This window comes from Vigna angularis, chromosome 2, assembly GCF_016808095.1.
Source record: "Vigna angularis cultivar LongXiaoDou No.4 chromosome 2, ASM1680809v1, whole genome shotgun sequence".
NCBI classification, from domain to species: Eukaryota; Viridiplantae; Streptophyta; class Magnoliopsida; order Fabales; family Fabaceae; genus Vigna; species Vigna angularis.
The window spans coordinates 8,192,718-8,205,776 of record NC_068971.1 but is presented as its reverse complement, the minus strand read 5'-3'; the positions used below and the strand labels follow the sequence as shown (position 1 = coordinate 8,205,776).

General features: G+C 29.7%; 2 protein-coding genes across 5 annotated transcripts; both read right to left on the bottom strand.

Annotated features, from left to right (window-relative positions):
* Window positions 1-371: 371 nt before the first annotated feature.
* On the bottom strand, window positions 372-4,207 carry LOC108321161 (uncharacterized). 4 transcript variants are annotated; one of them, XM_052873891.1, is made up of 5 exons: window positions 4,054-4,204; window positions 3,846-3,949; window positions 1,424-1,511; window positions 1,059-1,138; window positions 375-966 (listed from the first exon to the last, which is right to left on the bottom strand). In XM_052873891.1, exons 3-5 carry the CDS (start codon window positions 1,493-1,495, stop codon window positions 705-707), a joined length of 414 nt encoding a protein of 137 aa, XP_052729851.1. In that variant the 5' UTR covers window positions 1,496-1,511; window positions 3,846-3,949; window positions 4,054-4,204; the 3' UTR covers window positions 375-704. The 4 variants fall into 4 exon arrangements, with proteins under 4 accessions (XP_017408319.1, XP_052729851.1, XP_017408318.1 ...); XM_017552829.2 differs by having other exon boundaries at window positions 3,846-3,917; window positions 4,059-4,204; XM_017552828.2 differs by having other exon boundaries at window positions 376-966; window positions 3,846-3,917; window positions 4,054-4,207.
* Window positions 4,208-8,479: 4,272 nt separating this feature from the next.
* On the bottom strand, window positions 8,480-8,929 carry LOC128195241 (S-protein homolog 3-like). Its single transcript, XM_052872476.1, has one exon. The coding sequence runs from the start codon at window positions 8,927-8,929 to the stop codon at window positions 8,480-8,482; it is 450 nt and encodes a 149-aa protein (XP_052728436.1).
* Window positions 8,930-13,059: the final 4,130 nt, after the last annotated feature.

Here is a 13,059-nt window from a genome sequence, read left to right as displayed (position 1 = left end):
ATATCTCAACATGGCAAGCACAGTTTTATTAATTAATTAGAGTACATTTTGGTATAAACAATTACGCGTTTGTAATTTTTTGCATATATTAGTGGTGTATGTAATCCAAAATGTTTAAGAATTGCAAGTTGAATGTTATAATATAAGGTAGAAAAAAAAAACGTTTCTCTTCTGAATGTCTAAGTTCTAGCCAAATAGTTAGGATAATTTTATAAACATCATATATATACAGCTAAACAACATAAATTTTAGTATCATCCTTTGAAAAGAAAAGTGTTTGTAGCGAAAACGTACATTCAGTTAATAGTGAAGAATTTAGCCAAGTCGCAATAACTGGTAGAAAGTAACACATTAAAGTAAAAATATGTAACTAGAAAAACGCCATTGGTCATGTCACTACAGCTTCGCATAAACAATTTATGCTAATATTTTCCTATTCCCTATAGCGGTCACAATACGTAAGAATCTGCACCCAGTAAAAAACATCATGGCCAAGACAAATTGGGCATACACAAGTATGTGTTCCCCGACAAACGACACCAATTCTTCATTGAAATTAGTATCAATTACACGTAAAAGTATATGTGCTCAAATGTTAAAATGTCAATCAGGAAAAATGTATATTAAGTCAAAATTCCAACAAGGCAAATGCAAAATGTGAATACTTTACAGCCTTGCAGCAAAAAAGAACTCATCAGAAAATGTCACTTCTGCTTCTTATTTCGCAATATAGATGAGATCAGAGGTGCCGTTGCCTTCCGCTTAGCAAACGCATTAGTTCTGCTATCCAAGTCCTCGCTGTCTTCATCGTCATCTAAATCATCTCTCGCAGTTGTGGCAGACTCCTTAGCAATGTTGGCTGCTTTTCTTTTTTCAGCAGTCAATTTGGCATACAACTTCTTTTCAACAGGGTCATCGGAAGGTACATATTTTGATCGGCGTGAAACTTTTGCACCTAGACCAAGCCTATAAAGTTGTGTAATTATATAACATAAGCCATATCTGTCATGACAAACAAACAAGTGCATCATAACATAAACGATACATTTGCTACTAACCCGGAAGGTCTACCCTCTAAATCTGCATTTGTTCTATGATCATCAGCATCTTTACTCATATTATTTACCCATAACTCGGCCTGCCAATCAGAATGGTTGACGTTTAAGTACAAGCAGCAAATTAACAATATTTTGATATAAATCAAGAGAAGCAAATTGTTCAGAAAGATGGAAATCACTCTAGTATATATATAATAAGTTCCAGTCTTTAACCAAGCTACTTTACTAACTAGTCACACACAAGTTTAATAAAATGTTTATTGTTGTCAGTGTACGTAATAATTTGCATGAATGAACATTAATACTGTCTAAAACGATTTGACAACCACAAAATTCATATGGGAAGAGGGGTAAAAATTGCTTACCAATTTCAATGCCTTGTCCAACTTAACAATTTGGGGAGCACCAGTTTTCTTGGATGTTTCTTTGACACTCATTTCAAGCTCTTGTGCCCTGATAAATTGAAAAGAACGAATTGATATACACTCATACTACCACATTTTAAATATTTGAAAACATGATAGCTCTCTTTTAAAACAAACAAATTGCTTACATACATATGCTTTCTATTCTGACATTCCCTAATTCAACGAGCCCATGAATTAAGTATTCCAATAACTATGGGGTGACTTAGGGCAGAAGGCTCTCACCTAGTACGCTGTGGGGAGTGTAGGGGTTAGATGCACGCAACCTTACTCTCACAAGTAGGGAGGTTTTCAGGATTTGAAGTTGTGAACTCCGTATCAGAAGACTTTACTCATGCAGGGAGAAAAGGGCACATTTTAAACAATTTTTAAAAATTAAAAAGCTATTTTATGGTTCTAGTTTTCTTTATTCACTAGGAATAAAATCTAACTAAACAAACTTCTAGTGCTTTAGCTTCACACAAAAAATGTCGCTGCAGAAACATTACGCGTTTTAAAATGACACATTAATAATATCTATCTCTAAATATCATCTATCTATCTGAGCTCCTGTTAGGAGCTTCTATTCATACTTTATAGTGTGATGCACTTAGATAGAGACAAGATTGGACATGGTAGAGAGAAATCGAGGGATGGACAAAGGAGCACAAAGATCAGAGAACCGAAGTGTGTTTTAGCTTCACACAAAAAATGTCGCTGCAGAAACATTACGCGTTTTAAAATGACACATTAATAATATCTATCTCTAAATATCATCTATCTATCTGAGCTCCTGTTAGGAGCTTCTATTCATACTTTATAGTGTGATGCACTTAGATAGAGACAAGATTGGACATGGTAGAGAGAAATCGAGGGATGGACACAGGAGCACAAAGATCAGAGAGCCGAAGTGTGTAAAAAGGAACTCCAAGAATCACATCACTGCCTAACTCTCCTATTCCTACTTCCATACACTCTCCACATAATGGGAGCAATCTGAGAAAAAAAAATACTAGTCTTTGGGTCTAAAGGTTTATTTACAGCTGGCATTGCCTCTTTCTTGAGAATCAGTCTTGTCCTCAAGACTGAAATATGGAAATTGACTCTCGATGGAGAATTCTTCTACCTATGTAGCCTCTTCAATTGGTTTGCCAATAACTTATTATCCAACAACACCTGTAAAACCTCACTAAAGTGTTTCATATGGGACTCCCAATCCTGACTGTATATTAGAATGTCATAAAAAAAGTAAATACATATTTTCACCGAATGGGCTTGATCTCATTCGTCAAGGCTTGAAACTAGAAAGTGCATTATAAGTCCAATAGGCATCACTATGTATTCAAAATGACTTTGTGAGTACTAAAAGCACATCACAAGCTTTCACCTGAGCTTGGTTATAACCAAAATTTCAAATCCAGATTAGAAAATAATTTAGCCCCATAGACCTTGTCAATAATTCATCAATGACAGGGCTGGGCCAATTTAGCCCCATAGGCCTAGTCATAATAGCGAAGCTGAATAAATCACGCTTTGGAGGACCAATTTGAGTATTCAGCCTTAACAAAGAGAAATGCATGATGGTGCTCGAACAATAAAAAGATTCTGAAGCAGTGACAAACTAAAAGCAATTAACAAATCGATGATGATATTAAATAATACTTACGGAGAATACGAATTCCAAGCAGAGGAAAGCTTGATCCACCAAAGCAGGGACCTAGGGTCGCAGTTCTGGGAAAAAAGTAGTGGAAGCTAGACTGTTCTTTATTCCTTTTCTGTTTCAATTTTACTTTTTTAAAAAATGATTTTTCTTTTATAGTTCCAATGAGTTGATAAGTGTTTAGATGTTGACTAGTTATAGGGGCTACATACACGTTTACCCTGGGTTTGATGTCAACCATGTGGAAACTCAACCAATAACAATCACAATACTTTTACCGAGGCAGGACAATAAAATTTAGCAGGGCTAGAGAGTTATTCTAGAGTTTTGGAGGGCCTAGCACTCGACATTGTTGCATGGATTGAAGATGTTCTTTATCGAGAGGTTTAGAAACTACAGAGATGTTTTTTTACAACTGCATCCTAACAATGTTGTCTTCCATAAAGACACCTAATCTCACTAGATGAGATGGATTACATATCATTTGGCTTGGTTAAAAACCAATTTCTCAAGAACATTAATCATCGTGAAATTGCTTCCATTAATTTCTTCTAACGTCCTTAAATCAATAGGTTAAAACCAATTTCTTAACATTCCACCACCCCCACACACATATGTTAAATTTTACAGCAACACGGGAAGCGGAAGCTCAAGATGAAGAAGTAATATAACTTCAACAGTAGACAATAAAATAAAGTAAAATGTCGCAATGAGACTTCCTACCTGACACAATCTAAAGCTCAAGCAAGATCTCCAGGTTCAAAAGCAGCAGTTTCTCTTATTTTCAACTTCAAACTGTTTCCAATAAATGTGAAATCAGCTAGTTTCTTTTGGGTAGCAGCAAACAGGTGCATGGCAAGAACAAATCAATATAGAGAAGCAACATATGGAATGTAAAAAGGAAACAAACAGAGAGCGGAGCGCAGCGAACCTAACCCAGAGAAGAGGACACGCCGCAGGCGGAGTTGCAACCAGCCGTCACGCAACGCGGCAGAGGTTGGGGATTTGGAGTCGTTAAGGGATTGGAATCGCCACTTGGGAGGGACTTACAAGCTCTGTATTTTTTTCTTTTTATTTGTTATAGAATAAACTTTCTAAACATATATAACTTTTTTTTTTTTTTTGTCTAGGAAAGTTCGTTCCAAAACAAATGATAAATGGTCCAAGAAATTATTTACATATATGTTTTATACTGATACACGTTACGTAACACTAGAAACACATCCACTACATATATGAGTGTTATTTCTTTATGATGATATAAAATAATAAAATTATTATTATTATTATAAAAATAAATATAAACAATTTTATTATAATTTTGTTTTTAGATAATTTTATTATTATATGTAATTGCTTTAATTTTAATAAATAATAAAAGTTTAAAAAAATAAAAATGTTAATATATATATATATATATATATATCCTTTTCTCAGATAATTTTTTTAATGTCTTTAATTTAATTATAATAGAAATATTTTTTATTTGGCTGAGATTTGAGTGTTACAGTTTTAACATTCTTTTTGATAAATGCATTACTTTTATTAAGTTCATAGAAGAATTAATGTATTTTGCTATATATAAATAGAAAATCGGTAGTTTCTTTTATCTCGATATTAAATGAAACTAATTAATTGTCATCAACAGAAGATCAAGTAACGCATTATAGGGATAAAAACCACAGTTGAGTTGAAAACTAAGAAAAAATATAGTGCCTTTGGAACTATGCAGTCAAGGAAAGATTAACCACGAGGAATAAAATCATAATAAATTGTCAGTTTAAACTTCAAGGAAACAGTTTTATCAAATTAACTGCACTTTATTCATGGCCAATATGTTTACATATTTCTTTTGACCTAAAACTTCTCAGCTGCATGCTTCTAGTTTTAAGCCTTTTGAGGGTTTAGATAACAAGAGAGATAGAAGAAAAATTAAAATGTGTGTGTTTGTAAGAAGTATTTTCTTAGTTTTGTGGCTAAGGCTACTATCAAGCAGCAATGGGTTTGAAATAACAACTCATAAAAGTCATGTAAGTGTTACAAATTCTTTAGAAGAAGGATTGATCCTAACCCTTCATTGCAAATCTGCAGATGATGATCTTGGACTGCAAATTCTTTCACCCAATTCTTCTTTCGTCTGGACTTTTAAAGTTAACTTCTTTTCTTCAACATTGTTCCATTGTTCCTTTCAATGGCAACAACATGTTATTCATAAGTTTCCTATATATGTAGCAAACAGGGATGAGTTTAGATGCATGACTTGTAATTGGACTATTAAAAAAGATGGACCATGTTTGTTTCTATACAATCATTTCAACTCTTGCTATCCTTGGAATGATTAATCACAAAAATACATCTTCGATCCTAATTTATATATCAATAAAACTGAAAAAAATTCGTCACATTTCATCAAATTTTGATATTTTAGTTTTCAACCAGTTATATAAAAATATTATTCATGGTTTTTTTAAATTTATATTTATCTTCTCTGTTATTTGGAATATTCTAAGAGATTGAGCATAGTCCAATTCAGCTAAACCATTTGCTTGTTTTTTAGATTATCTTGAATTCTGAAAATGGCTAAGTTAAATAAAAATAAAACTGTTAAAAGAATGTAACATAACATTCCATATCTACAAAAGGAAGAAGTTACACGAAGAGGAGATTATGATAATCAGGGTTGTTAAACTATATTTAAATTAATATTAAATTGAATTGCATAATAACAAATGTACTTAAATTATTGTGTTAATTTAGTTTTTAAAATTTAAATTGCTCTGAACAAGATAGTTTGTGAATTTTACATACAGTCATTCAATTTAACCCATTTTTAATATTTTTTATTCGATGATGAAACTAAAGAAGGTAAAACAATCCTAGAACAAAAAATTATACACATTCCTTTTAGGTTTTACCTTGAATATAAAACATCTTGGTATTCATATTCATCGTTAAAAATCATATGTCGAAAAGACCAATTCATAATTTATAAAATAGGTGCAAACTTTGTCTTATAAATAGTATTTAAAGTTTTACTGAAACCAAAGCAACAAAAATACATGCCTCAACGAAAGTGATTCAGAAAAATAAGAGACAGAACAGACATGATTATTATTAATATTGATTAACAGTCATTATTAGAATCATATACAGAATTTGAAGCAAGAAAGAAGATGAGTCTAAGTTTTCCAGTGAAAGCAAAGAGAGGTTCCATTAGGAGCAAACCTACATGGACCATCTTGTTTAATAAACCATGAGCAAGGGTTTGAACCTTCATCCCTAGATTTTACGAACATATCAAAGGAGTGATAGCCGCTGCTAACACCTAACCACCGAAAGAAACATTCGAATTCCTTATCAAAAGAATACTTCCATTGATGGTAAGCTCCATGTTTCACAGTAATGGGTGGACCTCTATCAATGTTGCATTGAATGTCTAAGTCCAGATTTCCCTCAAAAGAATTTCCCTCCAAAGAATTTGTAGCCCTAACAACAACTTCCTCTCCCATACCATTCTTCACCATTGATAATACCAACACAACCACCCATACCACTGAAACACTTCTACCTGATGAACACATTTTCTTCCACTTCTGTTTACATTCTCTGTGTGTATGTGTTTGTCTCCCTCTATATAAAGATTTCACAAGCATTGATTGGTTTTGAAATTTCACATTCTCTTTTTCCAGCATTGACTTTTTAATCTTTCTTTATTTTGATCTGTAACCCCCTTATCTTTTACCAGGATTGAATTTTTGAACGATTAATAATAATTTTTAATGCTTTAAGGTTTTTCCATTACTGTTATTTACGCTCTCAATGGAAAGATTTGATCTCAAATATGTCTCTTTTTTATTCAAATTAACAATTTCTTTAGCACTTTCAAAAAGTAATCTTTTCTCTCTTAGTATTAACAAGGTTGCTTTATACCTTAACATATAGACAAGTGTAATATAAAAATTTACTTTTTTTTTTCTTCTTTTGCTTGTTCTTTTGAGATGCATGTGTGACTTAAGTTTGGCAGCAAATGAGATCATCGTAAATTATATGCATTGAATGCATATATTTAATAGTTGTGTTAATAGTAAATAAGGAAATGTTAATAGCATAAAAAACATTTGTATGCTTCTTTATTAAAAGGATTTCTTTCCTCATTATTCTATATAATAAATAAGAAGACGTGGAAAATGATTATATATTATTGTGTTTTAAAATAATTTATAAGTATATTAGTTAAGAAAACTTACTCAAATTTATTAGTAACACATTTTCGCAAACCAACAAAAAATTATGGTAAAATAATGACGATAACTTTCCCAATGTATGGATGCTGTAAAACTAAAATGAACTTGGTTGCAAAATGGTCATTCTTTTGGTTTTGGGTATTCATTCTATTTTTAACTCATCATATGTGAATTATACTTCCCTTTGTTTTGTCTAAGAAAAAAGAAGAAGAAAAACTAATAGTACCATTGACATGTGTCCATTTCAACTAGATAAGTCCTCGTCTAAACGTGATTTATGTTAATTTATATTATAATTAAAGAAAAATTATTAGCAAATTTATTTATATTATCCATTTTATTTAGTTGACAAGTGATTTAAAAGTTAATTTTTTAATCATCTTACATTTTCAATTTCTTTTTTATTTATATTTATTTTATTATTATATGTGCATAGTTCTTTTATTTTCTTACCTATTTATTTTAATTTTTAATTTTTTATTTATATTTATTTTTCTATCACCTGTATAAAATTTACTTTACCTTTTTTTATCTATTTATTTTATTTTCAAACTAATTTTTTTAATTTGGATTTATTAGTTTCTTCTTTCGTGAAAGTTGATTTTTAAAAATTTTTTCTTGGTATTTTCTGTTATGTGTTGTATTTGAGTCTTCTTTCACTTGTATGTGTCTTTTCAATCATTTAGATGAGTCTATACTGATCACGTATCATAATGGTATTTTCTAATCATTCTTGTGATGTTTTTATGTGTAGATATATTTTAAAAATGAAAATTGTTATATTTTAAAAAATCAAATTGTTATATTTTAAAAAATCAATAAATATATGTTTGAAATGGTCAGACAATTAGGAAATTCAATTGGGAAATTTATGAAAAAAAAATAAAATTAAACTAAAGAAACTAAAAAGTAATTAAGGTTTGAAAGATGAAAAACATATAAGGAAGAAGAAAAACAAGTGATTGAAAAGAAGAGGCAATTAAAACCAGAGACATGAATAAAGCTTCTGAACTAAAATTTGAAAGACATGAAGAATGATATCACTCTTTTATTGAGATGATGGGAAGAAAAGTTGAAATTGTGAAGCCTAGATTCTAGAACTGATAGCAGAAATTATGAATCCCAATTAGAGCAAATAGTAGGCTTATTAGGACGGTTATAGACCCTACAAGGTCCAGTTTCTTTGATATACCAATGACACTCTTCACAATCAAAATCCCTAGAAGGATTATACATGTTAAACATGTGAGATGCACCTTTCCATTGAAAGGAACACTTGAAAAATGGCCCTCCGGATGGAGACGAATCAGCATTGTTAATCCATTGATGGAATTGACCACCGTGCAGAAGGTAGCTTTTGTTCTCAATATTGGGACATGCAACGGTTAAGTCCAAACTTCCATTGTCCAAACGATTTGTCACTTCAATAAGCACCAGTGCCGAAACCATGCAATTGTTTGCAGATGACAGTACAATGATCAACACCCATAGGAATGAAACACTTTTCCCAAACATAGCCATTGTTCCACCTTTTCTCAGTCTTTGATGATCATCAACTTTCATGTATACAAGAGAAATCAGGTTCATCAGAAATATATAATGGGAAAAAGGAACAACTGTTGCAAGAATAAATAATGACAAACAAAAAAATGCAGTGCATTCAATGTTACTTTGCAAAACAGCTCTAACAACATAAATATTTCTGCTTAGAAATAAAAATTTTCATTAAATATAATTAATTTTTATTTTAATGCAAATTTAACATATTTTTAGTTTAACTTAATTAGTCCTTATTTATTTTTAAGTACACATATTTTATGCTTAAAAAAAGATTACCTGAATTTATATATAATATCGCAACCAAAATTGCAATGAGACAGCTAATCATGAAAAAATTGGTTTAAGAAAAAGGTTTTAGAATTACAAAATGTGCCCTAACCTAAGACAATAAAATGTACGAAATTAATATGGTTTTCAAAAAATTTAATCTTTCCAAAAATAACACTACGCGTTTGGATTTTTTTCGGAAATGAACTTAGAAGGACTCACTTTGGAAAACAGCTAAGTCAACCATTAGAATTATAACAACATAAATATTTCTGCTTAGAAATAAAAATTGTCATTAAATATTAGCACTACAACCCTGAAACAATACCTAAATGTATGAAGTTAATGTTGTTTTCAAATATTTAATCTTTCCAAAAAAAAAATAACACTATTAGAAAACAAAAATGTTTGGATTTTTTTTGGAAATGAACTCAAAAAGAATTGACTCTATTCCTGAGGGAAAATCAAGAATCACATAGTTCAGACATTCTTTCATTAAAAATATTGATATTTTCTATTTTTGAGAATTATATATATATTTTTATATTTTGGAATTATTTAAAAAATGTCAATGTGAATAGTCTCACAAACATAAAAAAAACAAGTGATGAATAAAGCTATATTTTTTAATCTTTGAAGATTTTATATATTTTTTATTTTAACATGGTTGAAAAAAACAAAAATATTAAGTATTAGGACAAACAAATACTCATTATTTTAAAACATTATTTAACTATTTTAAAAAAATAGTATTAAATACTAAGACAATTCAGATTATCACAGAGTAATTTTTCAAACATTATTCAATTAAGAAAAAAATATTAAGTATTAGGATAATTGGGACATACTCATATTTGTAAAAATGCTGAAAAATATTTTTTATAATTTTATAGTTTTTTACCATCTTTTATATTTTGTTTTTTTTTAAGAAAAAAATAGTTTGAAAATCTAAGATATACAAATGTAAAAGAGTATAATGGAACCTGTAAAGTGAAATAGATGTTGTAGAAAAATAAAAAGGAAATTCATAACATTAGAAAGTGAGCACAATAATGTAGCAAAAGTGGAATAAGAAAAATGTGTGTACCTTACTTAAAAATGTTAAGAGAAGGATGAAAATGAAGTATGAAGTTTAATGTGTAGAGATGAGGTATGAAATGATGGTGTGAAAAAGAAAAATAAAGTAAAGTTTTAAAGAAGATATGTGTGTTTGTGTATTTATAAGCAAGTATTATAATCTTATTCTTAATTATAAAATGAACAGTATTAAAAAAATCAAATCATAATAAAATATCTTAAATATTAATTTTAATTATTATAAAGTATATTGTTTTAAATGATTAGAATCATATTTTTCTAAAAAACCTAACAGAGCAAATCATAACATAATATTATATTGATTAATTATTATCACGCTTCTAATTATCAAAATCACATATTCCTTTAAAATCAAATATTTTAAAATGTTGTTTTTGTAAGAGTCTCGTGAGAGGTAAAAGAAATAGTACGGTGAAAACTACACGATTGGACTCACAAAATGAATTAAAAACAAATTGAACTATTTTATTTTATTTTTATTATATTTATTTTTTGTGCTAAAATTAAAGTTTAAAATTTTTTAAAAATTTTATTTCATTTCTTATTTTTCTCACTTATCATTAGAAAACATATTTTTTTATATTTTTTATTTTTTTTTAATGAATTTATTTACTCTAACAAAATTGGAGATTAACATATATAATATATAATATTTAATATATATATATATATATATATATATATAAAATAATGATGCATATGTTATGAAATGATATCTTTAGCTATAAATCAATGGAGTGATGTGACACTTAAATCAATTATGTGTGACAATTATTTTTTTATCACCTCATTTAGTTTTTGTTACATATGATTTTATAATTATATAATATTATAATTGCATAATTTTATAGTTTTATAATATTATAGACAAGAAAAAAAAATACAAAGAATATAAAGAATAAAGAAAGTAGAGAAAGAAAGAAGTAGATGAAATCAAAATATATATTAATAAATTTTAACGAGAGATATTGATCATTAATAATTATGGATGAATATATAATTATTGGTCTGTCTCGACTTTAAACTTGAATAGATATATTGTAACCTTCAATCAAATCAGTCATGCCACGTACACACCAATTAAACGGTGTTTGTCTAATTTGACGGTAAACTCCTGTTTGCTTAAATTTTTCAAAAATAAGGATCCAATTTAGAAAACGAATAAAAAGGGGACCTATTTGAGATTCTAGCCGAAAAAAAGACCTACTGAAATATTAAACATTTAATTACAAATCTGATTATCATATGAAAGGCATCGTTAACATTAAGTGAAATTTTCTTATTCAAAATCTTCATGTGGGTAAGACAACCGATAGTTCAATGAGAAGTCTAGATAGCTTAATAAATTGCATGTAGAACTTAGATAGCTCGGTGAAAAGAATAGATAGTTCGATAATATGTATGAAGAACTTACACTACAAAAAAGAAGGGCATTACCGAAGGCCAGGAGCCCTCCGAAACAGCTCGAAACCGTCGGTAAAAGATAATTACAGACGGCTTATCGACGGCCAAAGAGCCCTCGGTAAATCCCTTGTCGCTAACATTTACCGAGGGCTTCCGCCCTTTGGTAATTATCGAGGGTCAAAAGTCTTCGGTAATTACCGAAGGGCGTTTTGAACCTTGTCCTGTCATGCACCACTGGACTTTGCATTTGAAAACATAAACCTGCACATGCAAACCTAGAATCGAAAATTGGAGCAAACAAATTTTCAAACAGAACTTGATTTGAACACTACACCAGGAAAATGCTTCTAATTTGGTGGTTTTAAACCCAATATTGATTGGAAGTGATTCAACATCTCAATTGATGCATCAAACATATTTTTATCATCATTTTAAAGATATTTAAACACTGAAACAGTTTGAAAACAGATTGCAATGTGAATTCACTGGTTCACTTCCATTTTAAAGCCAATTTTGATGGTTTAAGACATGATTCTACATATAGGCATAAAAATGATCATTTCAACAGTGCACACAACTTTAAAATGGCAAAATAAACTTGCTCAAACGTTGTATATGCACAAACACAACAAGATTCAACAAATCATACTTACTATAGCCAAATATGTATGAAAATGTCACCAAAACTGCATCAGAATTTTGTTGTGTCTTAGGCCATTTAACATCTCCTAGCTAAGATTTTGTACATAGATTTGGTGAATTAGGACTTTCTTTAGCTTTGTTTATGCTGTACAGTTTGATTCCAGTGTGTGTTTTCAATTCTAGTGCTAATTTTGGTTTAAAAATGCTGCATAATTGGCTATAGCAGGTGTGATTTGAAGCATCTGGTTGTTTCTGTCCATTGTGAATGTTTTAACAAGTTTATTTTACCATTTCAAACCTGTGTGCACTGATCATTTCGTCAAATTTGAGCCTACATGCAAAATCACTTCCTAAACCATCAATTTTGCTTAAATTTGGAAGTGAATTAGTGATTTTTGAGTGTAGTGTGATTCCTTGTTGTTTCAATGTTTAAACACCTTTAAATTGATGATATAAAGTTGCTTGAATCATCACTTGAGTTTAGAAACACTACCACTCATTTTTGGGTTTGAAAGCACACTTTTAAAGCCATTTTTCTGGTGCAGTTTTCATTTTTAGTGTTGTTTGATTTTGTACATTCTTTAAATTTCAATTCTGGGTTGGCAAGAGCTGGTTACATGTTTGAAAATGGAATTATATGATCAAAAAAGTATAATCCAATCATAAAAATCATTTGAAAACCAAGCAATCCAGTTTTGAACCCCAAAAACCGAAAATCACAA